General features: G+C 35.9%; 1 protein-coding gene across 4 annotated transcripts in view; it reads right to left on the reverse strand.

Moving 5' to 3' along the window:
- Positions 1-5766: 5766 nt before the first annotated feature.
- The window catches only part of LOC108049016 (homeobox protein Nkx-2.1), a 64853-nt gene continuing 55044 nt past the window's right edge, over positions 5767-15575 (reverse strand). For all 4 annotated transcript variants that reach the window (XM_044456563.1, XM_044456565.1, XM_044456562.1 and 1 more), the window contains one exon: positions 5767-6339. In XM_044456563.1, the coding sequence (XP_044312498.1) occupies positions 5908-6339 (432 nt within the window). In that variant the 3' untranslated portion in view covers positions 5767-5907. The remainder of the gene's footprint in view (positions 6340-15575) is intronic.

Here is a 15575-nt window from a genome sequence, read left to right on the forward strand (position 1 = left end):
CAAGACAATTAGAGTCGATCTTGTGTTTGTAGTGGTTTATACAGTTTTCACATACGTGCGTGCCGCTGATAGGAACTTTCAAGAACTTGCGCGTATTGCGAAGTGTCTAACAGACACGGCGGAATCGATTGCCTTTACTACAGGACTTTGAGCGCGAGGTATATGTTGCTCACGCGTTGACTTTAAACTCTCTGTAAACTAGTAGCCCCACGTTGGGCGCCATTTATTCTGTGACAAACACGGTGAAGTGGATGCTATTTGGTTGCATACTCTGCCTACGGGATCGGATTAGCTCAGGGAAGAGACAAGGAGGTCGGTTACTTCCTAAACAGCATCACCGCCACACAATAAAACTTGTAGACAGAGTTAGGGAGGGCTAAAGGAAGGAGACAGTCAATCCGAATGAATGTAGGAGAAGATATCGATAAGTTAACCCGGTTGTTGAAGAACTGAGATGGTAATGTTCTTCGGCTTGGCCCACCCTACCTGTAAGGACACTTTTATGTTGAATGCCCTTACCCTTGTTAATGAAAACCGCTTTAACTCAGAAGCCCATTATGTTGTTCTTTACTTCATTTTACAAAACTTTAAATTAGCTCGACTTTAAATAACTTTGAATTCAAACACATGTTTGCATCGGGACTCAATTGCAAATTACATGACTCGTACAACTACTTAATATTATTTACGAAATTGAAACGGTAATTAAATTGACGATGTTCTGTGACCGTTATTTGTCATTTGGCTAAATAATCATAAGCGTCACGTTCCCGTTTATCGCTGTTGTCGGAACACGGTCGAAATATGCAACCGAGCCAAAGTGAGCTTAAGCGCACGAGGGTTGCCGATGTGAGGTTATGTTGCTGCCCGAGACTATGTGGGGTTATGTTGCTGCCCAATGTGACTCCCTTGGTGTAGGTCAAGGCTCCAGATCAACGCTGCCCCAATCACGCACAATTTGCCGATCAAAGCGCGAGCGCGAGTTGGCTCCTTGCACGTTTAAGGGCTGATCCAGAGGTAACTTAAAATATCTGTCCACAGGGTGCTTTTGGGCGTAGCCCGACTCCTTTTGTTGCTATCCCTCAGCTGGCTGAGACCCGCGGCTGGATTGGGCAATTTCAGCAGCGCAGTTGTGGGAACGCCACTTGGGATCCGCGGCCGGCCGAGACTTGGAGTTCGCAAACTGCGATTACACAGCCTGCTGAGACCTCGATCTGGCGCTGCCGGGTAGATTGCAGGAATCTACACAAGACGATTAGAGTAGATCTTGCGTTTGCAGTGGTTTATGCAGTTTTCACATACGTGCGTGCCGCTGATAGGAACTTTCAAGAACTTGCGCGTATTGCGAAGTGTCTAACAGACACGGCGGAATCGATTGCCTTTACTACAGGACTTTGAGCGCGAGGTATATGTTGCTCACGCGTTGACTTTAAACTCTCTGTAAACTATGCGTCTGTTCGCTTGGCTGAACGAATCGTAAAATAACGCTTTGGTTGAGCGGAAATGTTCTATTGGAAGTTTACCAGGTTGCCAGATCGACATTTGACATTTGTCAATTGTCAACGTAGCCAGATCATAGACCAAGGAAACTATCGCTGTTAGGGTTAACAGCACCCTCCTTGCTGTTATGGGCAAGTCTGTTGTTGACGACTGTTAAGTTTGAATTTTGGGACAACTAATTTCGTACCCTCACACTGTTTTTATTCTTATATAGCGCCAAGTGAACATTAACAAGTTCAGCAGCGATCAAACATTTTGGCGACCGTGACAGGACGCATTCAAGAATACGAAAAGGTTGAGAAGTTGGCTTTAGATTTTGGAAAAGTGACCAGCGCATCGCACCGGCCAACGACGGGCGATTTCATCGTCAACCAAATATCTTTCGAGCTAATCACAAACGGAATCCACGGAGACATCAGCAGCATCAGCCTATCTGGAGACAGCCATAATTCACATACTGTTTAAAATAAATACAGTCATACCCAATTTTCTAACGCCTAGCTGCACTTAACGTACAAAGTAGGGTGAATTGATTCTCGATAGTAGAACTGTTGTTTTTCGAACTGTAGACCTCGTTTATCAAGTTGTTAACACATTTTAACAGTCAAGTCTAACGCCATGAGTCCAACTCACAAAGGTGAAACGATGCATTGCGCAAATTCTTGAGTCATAGTTCGGATAGCTACACGAGGGTCTTTGTCATCTTTGAGCAGTGCGGATGATATGAATGCGATAATGATAACCCTGGTTCTTATAGGTTGTCAATGTATCCGAAATCGTTCTTAACTTCGCTGTCAAAGCCGTTTGTTACTAGCCAAGCCAGATGCGTTTTCTGTGGTCCAGCGACTCATTAGATATCTCACTGCAAGTCCTTTTCTAAATTAAATCTAGGTCAAATCAAGGATTACGTTAAAAAGGCACCACTTTGTTCTAACTGCTTACGGAAATCTCACACCCATCGAATTCAAGGTTCAGGTTATGCCAAACGACACATTACACTATTCTGCATGAATTCTCATCAATTCAGCCAGGAATCCCAAAGGTTTCTCTTGTACGTACCGCAAGAAAGACTCTTATACCAACAGCGGTAGTCCATATCAATGATGGAAACGGCTAGTTTCAGGAAAAAATGCGGCGTCAGTCAAGCTATTAGGGGGATTTTGGACACTTTGAGGCAAATCAATTACAACCACGAGTTTTGGGTTTTGAGTGGACATCGAACTTCGCGGTGATCGCCTCCATTTGTGCACAGCAACCGATTGAAAGTGTTGAGGGTGTAGTCCCAGCTGATCCAACATCCTATCAGCCCAGCAAAATCGACTTCCTGATCGGAACTAAAGGAATCTTCGACGCTATCCGAGTTGGAAACATGCCCATGCTCATTAAAACAAGTTTTGGCTGGGTAATTGGTGGAAGTACAAAGATGCCTAAAATCAGCCCTCTCTAGATGAAATCGTTTCCCATTTTTGGAAAGTGGTGGGGTACCAAGCGCCATGACAAACGCTTAGCGAAAAGAAAAAACTCCGCGAACGGCATTACGAAACCACAGTTGCTATAGGATCTAACAATCGCATTACAGTTCGACTTCCATTCAAGGAATCGCCGCAAACGTTAGGCCAATCATACAACATCGACGCCAAAACTTTTTCCCTACTCAAACGCAGACTAAACAGAAATCCCTCGTTAAAAGAATCATATGTTCAATTTATGTGTGGATACATTACCACCACAGGTCATATGTCACTAATAAAAGGCTAGGCAGGTGACCTACGGTGTCTCAGCAACTCCTTTCCTCTTTATTCGTAGTTCGTTTCACGGAGCCAATTTAAACGAACCAGAATATCCTCTCGCAGCCGCAGTATTACGAACTGTTGTGGATGATCTTTTAACAGGCGCAGATGATCTGAACACCGCACTACAAAAGAAGGAGGAAGTCTTCAAACTGCTAAGTAAGGCTGGGTTGACGATCACTAAATTTAACAGCAAATCATCAATATCTGGCAATTCATCAGAAGGCTGGAGGAATTGAAGTCAATGAAAATACTTGGACTAGCATGACAACCATCTGAGGATATATTGGTCTTTTAATTTAAATTCTAGTTTTCTGAGATTTCTACTTGACGGACTGTCCTATCTGAAATATCACGAATATTCGATTCGCTTGGACTTATCGCTACCGTCGTCATGATTTGCAAAACGTTCATTTAGGATCTAGGCACCCGAAAACTATCTTGGGATGAACCAATTCAAAACGATCTCGGTATAAAATCAAATCAAACAAGAAAGGAAAGCTAACTTCGGGCGGAGCCGAAGTTGAAATACCCTTGCAGAATATTCTGCAAATTATATTCTCCAAAATTATTCATTAATACTCATAAAAATCCCAACTTCCTAACTTTAAAAACACCAAAGTTATGGCATTTCCAATCGTTCAGTTATATGGCAGCTAAAGAATATAGTCGGTCGATCCTTATGAAATTTGATATGTCGGATTGATTGGGCAAAAATAAAACCCATAGAAAATCCCAACTTCCTAACTTAACAAACACCAAAGTTATGGCATTCCCGATCAATCAGTTATATGGCAGCTATAGGATATAGACGGCCGATCCTTATGAAATTTGGTAGGTCGGATTAATTGGCCAAATATAAAACCCATATAAAATCCCAACTTCCTAACTTTACAAACACCAAAGTTATGGCATTTCCGATCAATCAGTTATATAGCAGCTATAGGATACAGTCGGCCGATCCATAGAAAGTCCCAACTTCCTAACTTAACAAACAGCAGAGTGATGGCATTTCCGATCAATCAGTTATATGGCAGCTATAGGATATAGTCGGCCGATCCCGGCCATTCCGACTTATATACTGCGTGCAAAGGAAAGAAGGTTGTGTGCAAAGTTTGAATTCGATATCTTTAAAACTGAGAGATTAGTTCGCGTAGAAACAGACAGACGGACAGACAGACGGACAGACAGACGGACAGACAGACGGACAGACAGACGGACAGACAGACGGACAGACAGACGGACAGACGGACAGACGGACAGACGGACAGACGGACATGGCTATATCAACTCAGGAGGTGATCCTGATCAAGAATATATATACTCGGAGATGTCTCCTTCACTACGTTGCACACTTTTGACCAAAATTATAATACCCTCTGCAAGGGTATAAAAATGAAACGGAAAATCGACATAGCTTCATTGATAGTAATATAGGCAAAGGATTCGAAATGTAGTCGTTTTGTAAAAACTGCAAGGGTATACATACCTAGGCCAGCCGAAGTTTGCTTTCTTTCTTGTTTTGTTTTAAAATTTAAAAGACAAAAACCTCGACTGCAGGTTATACACCTATGGGTATTGTATTTGAAAGAAAGTGCAGTCAGTAGGGGCGCTACAACATGTTCGTTTTTGACCAATTTATAAATTTTTACCAATTTATCCGTGACAGGTAGAGGAAAGCGTATTTGACCCTAAAAATTAAATTACGTTTTATTTATTCTAGGTATTGTTCAAAGTTATTTTAAAATATATTACAAAAAAATTAAAAACTAAATATTGAAAAAAGTGACCACTTTTTTAATGGCCATTAACTTTAGGGATTTAATTTGATTCGTGGTCGAAATAAGCTGTGGTCCTTTTAGGTTTTTGTTATTAATTATTTTCAAATGTTTCTCAAACTCTTAAAAATACTATTCATAAATAATACACCATTTTTTTAAATTAAAGGAGTATTCTGCACTTTAAATAGTTTAGTTTTTGGATAAATGTAAATGAAATAAGACGAGTGGGAATGAACGTATACTTTGCAGGGCCAACAACGCTTTATTCGACCTGTTACATACATTTTAACAATTACAATTTATAATTTGTTTAAAATTATGTGTTAAAGCGGTTTACTTTGCCCATGTGGTTATAGTGGGGAAGCACCGTTTTCAAAGGCGTCATCTTTTGAGTGCTAAAATTTTAATTGATTTCCGTTCATACGAAAGGAACAAGAATCGATCATGCTGATTATATAAGAAGTCTAGTATCCAGTACGCAAAGTTGCTAAAGCTGTGTAGACTGCTCGTTGCTTCGAAGTATTTTATGTAATAGCTCTGTCAATTTATACAATTTATTAAAAATATTTTAATAAGAACTATTTATTAAATACATTGGCCTATATATATACACTTATACATTAATGGGTTTTATTGAGCATTACTTTTTCATATATATCATATTAAATATTTTTACTATTGACGTTACCATTAGGTTATGCTATAAATATGTATATTTCATTTAATGAAACTGATATCCAATATAACATTACCTTACAATTTTTTAAAATTATTTCTTACATATTTAGCCGAATAGAGTACACTTTGTTAAATGAAACGCATGCTTTTAATACATTTTACCATGCTCGCCCTTGTAACGGCAAATATCCGCCACATTGCTGCTGATGTCCATTAGAAATAAAATTGTTTTGATTTCTATATGCCATTGCTAAGCTGTTCGACATCAAAGTATTATTGCAGGGTTGCTGTAGCATAGCAACGTTGGAACCTCCAACAGTCCCATAACTAGCGAGTAAAGAAGACGATGTATCTGGCGAGTGTGAGTTTGGAGCATCTCCTGTTATAAGGTTCAGACCACTCGAAACATTGGCAGTTACCGAAACTCCTCCACTATGGGTATTTCCACTATTAGAAGCACCAGTATTATTGCCTGCTGTTGTGGTACCATTTCCATGCGGTTGCGATTGAGCTGAATTATTATTTCCAGAGCAGGGTTTACCGTCCTTAACAAGTACAGGAACGGCAACGCGTCTTGGTGAACTTGCAGTCTAAAATGAAATGTAATAAACAGTGGCAATGTTATATCATTTTAATGTAGTATTGTTAATTAAGTGTGAAATGCTTAAGCCGCATATTTTTCTAAATTAAAAATTTAACTTAAGTTTTATGATCTGTTTTGTATTTCTGATGCTAAAACCGTGCACGCGTATCACAAAAACTTGAAAAGGTCTCAACTGATTTACATATTATATTTTTTGAAATGTCGCTGGTTTAAAACCTGAACATTGGTGAAAGATATTTTTTAATATTTAAATAATAGTAAACGTGTGATTTGCCAGAGTTGTATGAATTTGTGAGATCCACTTGTATTACTAATAGGCAAGTAAAACTTTTTATTGTTTTTTTGTCATTTCGGTCTTTTTTTTTTTTTTTTATTGCACGTCCATTAGTGTTCGATTGCACCTGGTCCTGTCCAAACTTTTAATGTCGACTGGACGCGGTAAAACCACTGGTTTGACAAGAACAAGCGAATAAAGTTTCACCCAATTCTAAACGCATTCGCATTTCGGGTATCGCAGGAGGGATAGCCGAGAGAAGGGAGGTCAAGTACCCACTAAAAGAAATGTCAGACGATCGCTTTCGATGCTGATACACTCGTTAATTGTGAAGAGAACTTAAGTAACTTGTAAGGAAGATTACTATGAAATTTGGTACTTTAAATTTTGAGCAAGTTTTATATCGTTCAGATTGGTTGGTTTCGATATAATTTTTTACAGCTACATTTTACTATTCGGTCTTAAAAATAATTAAGTTTAAATTTAGGTGGATATAAAAATAAATGTCTGCAGATTGCAGAAAATATATACCTACAGAATGCGTATGCGGATGATAGATAATATCTGGTCATAAAATCTTGTAAATTCGTCAAGTTAACAAGAAGTTCCTGAACTCTTAGCATGTGTACTTATAATCGTGTTTAACGAAGTTTAAACCAGTGTTTGGAATTACTACTCCGTAATAGCGAGATGAATACAAATATTGCTATGCTATTGCTATCGCTCTCGCTCTCTTTTTGACGAGAGCCGTAGCAGAGCCATAGCAGAATAACAAGAAAGTTTGTGCTCTGCTCTGCTTGCAGAGCCCAACCAATAAATTCACCATGACGCGAGGTGGATTGCGTCGTATGTTGAGTTCAAGAAGAAGTCCAAGATAAGAAACGAAAGCGAGCAGTCAACGACTGTGCAAATAATTATATTGAACCGAAAAGCACGTGTTATTACTGGAGCGTTACAATGGGTAAAATTTAAATTGCTAAGCGATTTCTGTTACCTGTAGCCTAAATTGCGTAGATGTAGTCATTTTATAGCTGCTTGTGTTTCCGAAGTGACTAAATGTGATTTGTTTGTGTAGTTCTGTTATTAATAAGCTTATGGTGCCAATGCTGACGTTGTGCATTACAATTCAAGGTGCATTGTGAATGGTCGTTCATCGCAGACAGCTTCAAAGAGTTCATTTTCTTGGCTTAATAATCTGTAGCTGATGTTTTGTTAAAAAGCGGAAACAGATGTGGATCTTTGTGGACACCTTCAAGCAATGTCCGAATTGGTCAACAGTGAGTGTGTGCTTTGGGGTATTTAGCTTGAATATACTCCAACTTTATAACTCCCTTCACTCCAAACTTCATAGCTTTCACGGCAATACTAAATGAAATATGACATGGGTCTTCCGCTCCTATGATCACTATTTGACCTCGTAGTAAATAATCTCGAATTTTAACTAGTTGTCCCATTAATTGCTTAGAAGACACAAGTAGTCGGATATTAGTGAGTACGTAAGGTTTTTCCGTTGTAATCGTTAAAGACTAGTAGTCAACAATGTCAATTGAACTGTTTATATATATAATAACAAATTCGGGATTTAGCACTTTGAAAAAAATATAATTTTTATTTATCAAAATAGTGTAAACGCGAACTGGGAGAGATAGAGCTGCGTCTGCAATTTTACAGTATTGGGGGATAAAAGCATTTTGGAGTTTGGGGACATTTGTTTATAATGCAAGAGGATGTTTACATAAATTGGTCAGTCGTGGGAGCCGACAATTTGGGGTTCTTTCATTTGTTTATAACTCAAGAGGATGTTTATATTAATTGGCGACTCTTGGGAGCCGATGATTTTGGGTGTGACAAATGCGTAATGTAAATATGTTTATGTGGTAGGTATGTGGGTGTGTGTATGTTACTTTATGTGGTAGATATGTGGGTGTGGGTATGTTACTTCCCCATCCATTAGAAAAAAGCCTGTCCTCAGGCGGATATATTAGGGTATATGTAAGTGGGTATATTAGTTTGTGTAGTATTTTCGTTTAATTGTAGGGTATTTTCATTTGGTGCAATATTGTTTAATTCTGTTAGATTTTCTGGGTTCTTAGTATTGTTTTTGTTTTAATTTTTATATTTAATTACAATGTTTCTCGGAATACTCTTAAATTAATAGATGAAGTAAATAATTAAAATTATAATTATTACAATTAAAATAGTAAGTATTATAATTTGAAATGTGTTATTTTTTCTTGTATGTATTCTTATTATATCTTTTGCTTCAATTATTGACAGTGGTTCTATCATTGTTACATTATTGTTAACATAAATAGTTTGTGTGTAATCCATTATAGTATTTGTTATTAAGATTTCTTCGATTTGTACAGAACAATTAAATGCTTTTACGATTTTATTTCCTTCGACAACTATTGCTTGATTTATACATGTTTGGTTTAAAATAGTTTTCGGTAAGTTCCAAGTAATTATAAAATTTGGCTTTATATAATTTGTTTCATATTTTTTATACATTTTTGTGTATTTACATTCGGCATTGGCTTGGTTTAATATTCCTATAATGCATTTATTTGTAACTCTTTCTTTTGTGTTAAATAAAAATATTTGATTATTTTGAAAATAATATTTGTCTTCTAAAGGTTCTGTTAATATGTCATTAAATTCATTTGGGTAAGGCAAAATTTTGAATATTGAAGTTTTTATAATGTCTTTTGGGATATGAGAAATTATCAATATTTGATTAGTATTGGTTTGTAAAATGTATTAAAATTAATAAGATGTTGATAGTGTTGATCAACAAGTTAGGTTTGGTTTTCATTTGGCGTGCATCTTGAATTATCGTATTTATTTTCGTTAATTTTCTTTGTTTTCTTATATTTAGACTTATAATGTATTATTTTTCTTCCTCTGTTAACTTCTTCTTAATGATTATCATCTAATTTTGTGATTTTTCCTGTCTTTTTAAACGGATTAGTGGTTTTTGATTTTACTAGTGGAGCTTGTCGATATCTAGTATCAAATTCAAATTTATTTCGGGATTCATTTAGTTTTTCTATTTTATTGATTTTATTTGACTGTGTATTATATTTTGGAGTTCCAGCGAAAATAAAAATATCTGCAGGAGTTCTGCCTGTCGTGTTATGTTTTGTTTTATGATTATAGACATAAAGAATAGTTTCAAATTTTGTTAGCTTATTTTCTATGTCTGTTTCACTGTTTATGATTCTTAACTTTTCATTTACCGTTTTATGAAATCGCTCAACTTCAGAAATTCCATTTTTGCTTGTTGTTATATCAATAACAACATCTTCCGATTTTAACCAAAGTTGCAATGCTGCACACATGAAAGCTGAATCTTTGTCTGCTTTAATTTGGTTTGGTTTACCCATTTCATTAAAAACTTTATATTTTTAATAAAAGTTAATGCTATTTTTGCTTCTAACCAATCTCGACTGTTGACTTCTATTAAGGTGGCAAATTTTGAATAAATGTCTATACAAGATAAAAATTGTTTATTATCTATCATATAAAAATCAATGACATATTTTTCTCTTGGATTAAAAATTTCTGGGGTTATTTCGAATTCTAATTTAGTATTTCTGTGTTCTGTTTTTGCGATGTTGCATACTTCGCATTCATTAATAAAATTTTGAATTAACTTTTGGTGATCGGGAAAATAATATTTTTCTTTAAAAAGTGCTGTTTGTTTTTCTATTCCTGGATGTAATAGTTCTCTGTGTGTTTTAATAATAATTTCTTTGAATTAATATCTAATTAATTTACTATTAGTTTTCATTGTTTTAGTTAAGTTATCTGGGGAAATAATTTCAACGTATGCCTTTTGAAAAATTAAAAAGTCTATTTCAATTGGAAAGTATATTACGCTTTTCTTATTAGAAAAGTATTCAATTATTAATTGTTTTGCGTATTCTATTGTCATCTCTTTATATGTTATTATGATTTTTGTTTTATGAAAATAATTTATTACTTCGACTTCATTTAAGTCTCCTCTTATAAATTCTAATTGTCTGTTATAATAATTCAGTGGTCTTTCTGTTATTGAAATGTGGTTTTGGTTATCTTCTGGTGCACTATGCACTGTAGCTACTGTTGTTATTGTATTTGAATTACTGGAAGTCTCTCCTAAATAGGCTTCCTCTATTCTTATTCTAGATAAGGCGTCTGCCACATGGTTTTCTTTACCGGGCAAATATTTTATTTCATAATCAAACTCATTTAGTTTGATTTTCCAGCGTTGTAATTTCATATTAGGTTCTTTGATATTATTGAGCCATACTAGAGGCCTGTGATCACTTAGGATCAGAAATTTTCTGCCAAAAAGATAGGACCTGAAATATTTGGTGGCCCAGACAATAGCTAAAAGTTCTTTTTCTATTGTCGAATAATTAATTTCGTGTTCATTAAGAGTTCTGCTGGCATAACAGATTGGTTTATGATTTTGCGATAATACTGCTCCTATAGCAATATTACTTGCATCTGTTGTTAATGAAAATGGTTTTTCGAAATTTGGGTATATAAGTATTGGATCGGACATTATTAAAAGTTTATGTTTTTCAAACGCTTGTACATAGACATTATCTTTTATATTTAAAGTTACGCCTTTTTTAAGCTTTGCTGTCATTGGTTTTGCTATTTTAGCAAAGTTTGGGATAAATATCCTATAAAAACCACAAAGACCTAAAAAGGATTTTATTTGTTTTGGGGATTTGGGTATAGGGAAATTTTGTATTGCCTCTATTTTGAGAGGATTTGGTTTTATACCAGTTGTTGTTATAATATGTCCAAGGAATTCTGTTTCCTTTTTCATAAACTCGCATTTGTCGAGTTGAAGCTTGAGATTAGCTTCTCGTAATTTTTCAAATACCTTTCGCAAAGATAATACATGTTCCTCCAACGAAGTGGAGTACACGATAATATCGTCCATGTAGACCAAACAATCCTTGTAGATCAAATCTTCTAAGAGATTGTTCATGCACCTTTGAAAGGTAGCAGGGGCATTTTTCAATCCAAAGGGCATACGAGTATATTCATAATGGCCATTTTTGGTGGAAAAAGCTGTCTTTGTAATAGAATTTTCATCCATTTGTATTTGGTGAAAACCTTTTGCAAGGTCAATAGTGGTAAGTACCAAGTTTGTCCAATATTTCATCCATGACCGGGATAGGGTATTTGTCATCTACCGTAATTTCATTTAAATTACGATAGTCAATTACGATACGGAACTTTTTTGTTCCAGATGCATCACCTTTCTTAGGTACTATCCAAATGGGTGAGCAATAAGGGGAATTTGACTTTCGAATTATTCCCTGTTTTATCATATCTCTCATTTGCGAATCGACTTCTTGGTCGTAAGCTTGAGGATATTTGTATGGTTTTTTGTAAACCGGTTGCTCATTTTTTGTATGAATGACATGCTTGATAGTACTAGTGAAAGTCAAATTGTCACTTTCTTTGTACTGTATGTCGCTAAATTCATATAAAATTTTCTTATTTTCTATTTCCTCGTCATTAAGGTGTTCTAATCTAAACTTATTGGTTTCTTGCAAGTCGTTATTTATTGCAAAACGAAAAGGTGTATCTGTTGAAAATGGGGGATCGCAGCAATCAATTTCTGCTTCTCCTTGTTTATATTCGATATCGTTATAATTAAATCTCATTCCGAATTGATAACCGTTTAAATTAACTGTTTTTGATTTATAATTAATAATTGCGTTACAGGCTTCGAGATATTCTCTTCCTATGAGCATATCATATCTATCGGAAAAATTATGGACCCAAAATGTTTGTTTGGTCGGACAAAGGTTACTTGCATGGTAGGACACGGATTTATTTAACTGAATATTACCATTTATGGTATGAACTTTAAGAGGTGTATTTTTGGTTGGAAAATAAAGTAATTTTCTTTAATTAAATTAATAGAAGAGCCTGTGTCTACAACACATCGGAACTCTTGGTTATTCATGATGATTCGTATGTAAGGGTTTCTATTTCCTGTTCGGTGTCCGAGGCTTGTTGATGAAAATTTTCGGTATCCATTTTCATATGGCCACTCGTACTTTCGCGATTTCTTTTTATTGGTCGATTAGGAGCATTAGCCCCATTTTGTTGTGATTGATAATTTATAGGATTCCTAACCTGATTATAATTTAATTTTTGTTGGAATTCTTGTTTTGTTGCTTGATATAATGGGTGGTTTTCATAAAAAGTTTCGCTGTTATTTTTTTTATTATAATTAGGCTTATGATGGCCTTGAGATGTACTAGCCTGTTGCTTATATTGATTTGGGGAAATATTATTCTGCTGTCTGTATTGGTTTTGGGAATTATAGTTTTGTTGTTTATTAGTATTTTGTTGGGGTTGATAATTTCTCTTATCTTGGTTTTGACTTTGTGAATTCTTTGTTCGATCTGAATAAACTCTTTCATAACAACCTTCTTGTTGTGCTACACATTTTAGTTTATTAGCATTAGTAATATCATACCTAGCCAATGTCATAAAAAGTCTGTCTGGCAATTTTTTCATAATAACATCTTTAACTGTATTATTAAGAGCATTTGTGTATAAAATTGTATTTGAAGCGTTATTTTCTAAGGCTTATTTATTTAATATTACAAAAGATTTGGACTCAATGTCCTCAACAAACTTACGTATACACCCTGGAAAGGGGGTGTTATACAAACGTCTTAGTAGTTCTTCGCAGGGCGTCTGGGTTTTATATTCGTTATGAGGGCGTTCCTTAAATCCCTCCAGCATCTGGCTGTTGATAGTTGAGATATCCTCTGGGCATCTCCGTAAAGCTGCATTTCAATCGCACTGCAGAATACGCTCGACTGGCGTATACATGTTGTGGGGTACAACTCCAGGATGAAAGTCTATCCTCCTGATGAACGGGCTGAGTTCGAGCGTGTTGCCTCCAAATTGCGGCACTTGCCTGATTTGGTTCAGGGCTTGATTTAGATGGTTTTCTGACAATAATATCACTGGTTCTGCCATTTTTGGTTTTTTATTTAGTTTTATAAATTTTTCACAATTTTAAAAGTTTTGTATTATGAATTTGATTTAAATTTGTTATACCTTGTCTCTTACCACTGGTGGGGGAGAACTAAGGTGTTTTAATTTTTAGTAACCCTTGTGTTACGAACAAAGGCACTAGCTTTTACAATAAAACGGGTTTCTGCAAAAAATTTGTTTTAGTTACTTGACAGTCACACGGGTCAAGATTTATGTTTAAAAAAAAACCTCGCAACCTGAGCTTCGATAGCGTGTTGCAAAAATTGAGGTTTCCGTTCATATATTAGCGACACAAACCGACACTGCGATAGCTGGTTTATAATTGCACTGGGACGAACGACGTTTGGGTTCTTTAAGGATATAACGGTATAAAAAGTTATATCCTACCGGCTGCGCCAATAACAAATTCGGGACTTAGCACTTTGAAAAAAATATAATTTTTATTTATCAAAATAGTGTAAACGCGAACTGGGAGAGATAGGTCTGCTCCTTACAAGATACAACTTAAAACTCGAACTTAAAAACTAAGCTGGCGCTTATCAAACCTTTGATTGGGAGAAAGAACTTTATTGATAAATTGAGAGTGTCCAAAATGAGAGCACTGAGCAAGAGAACGATCTAGGTTTGAGCTGCGTCTGCAATTTTACAGTATTGGGGGATAAAAGCTTTTTTGGAGTTTGGGAACATTTGCTTATAATGCAAGAAGATGTTTACATTAATTGGTCAGTCGTGGGAGCCGACAATTTGGGGTTCTTTCATTTGTTTATAACTCAAGAGGATGTTTATTTTAATTGGCGACTCTTGGTAGCTGATGATTTTGGGTGTGACAAATGCGTAATGTAAATATGTTTATGTGGTAGGTATGTGGGTGTGTGTATGTTACTTTATGTGGTAGATATGTGGGTGTGGGTATGTTCAAAGACCAATATAATCATTGTTTATATTGGTCTTTGGTATGTTACTATATATATATACCCCTTTCCTTCTTTAAGGCGCTCATCGGTGCCTGGCTTCTTCATTCTGACTTGATTGATTGTATGGTCCAGAATTGATGTTTGGTTTGGAAGTACTTGCATTAAATATCCTTAATTTGCATTTACTTCAGTTATGCTTTTGCCATATTTTCGCTTCACCTTGAGTCAAGCACGCCAAATAATGAGTTGGCTACGTATCTGACACTATTAAATATGGATCTTCTTTGTCGAGAGTGGTGAAGGCGGGGGGTCCCTGACGGTAGCTCAAAGTTTGAGAATTAAGCTTCATGCTTGTGTGTTACGAAATTCTGGTTTTCTGGCTCTAGTTTAATTTCTAGTTATACCCGTTACTCGTAGAGTAAAAGGGTATATTGTATTTGTGCAAAAGTATGTAACAGCTAGAAGGAAGCGTTTCCGACCCTATAAAGTATATATATTCTTGATCAGGGTCACTAGCCGAGTCGATATAGCCATGTCCGTCTGTCCGTCTGTCCGTCCGTATGAACGCTGAGATCTCGGAAACTATAAAAGCTAGAAGATTGGTATTTTGCATGCAGATTCTAGGAGTTCCTACGCAGCGCAAGTTTGTTTCAAAAAGGTGCCACGCCCCCTTAAACGCCCACAATCGCTTATATACGATTTTAAAAATTTAAATATTTCGGAAAAGTAAAAATGCAGTTTTATTGTGTTTATCAATACCTATCGAAATGTAGAAGAAATTTTTCAAATCGAACCATTCGTTAAAAAGTTATGCGTGATCAAAGTTTCTATCTCCATCTCCTCGCACTCCCTTTACCTGAGTAACGGGTATCTGATAGCCGGGGCACCCGACTATAGCGTTCTCTCTTTTTTTTAATTTACTGATAATTATTTGCTAATTTAAAGTTCATAACTGCACTTTTATTGTGTTTTTTCGTACATTCTGGACCTAAAAAAAAATTGCTC

This window comes from Drosophila rhopaloa, unplaced genomic scaffold (genome assembly GCF_018152115.1).
Source record: "Drosophila rhopaloa isolate 14029-0021.01 unplaced genomic scaffold, ASM1815211v1 contig_116, whole genome shotgun sequence".
In the NCBI taxonomy this organism is placed as follows: domain Eukaryota; kingdom Metazoa; phylum Arthropoda; class Insecta; order Diptera; family Drosophilidae; genus Drosophila; species Drosophila rhopaloa.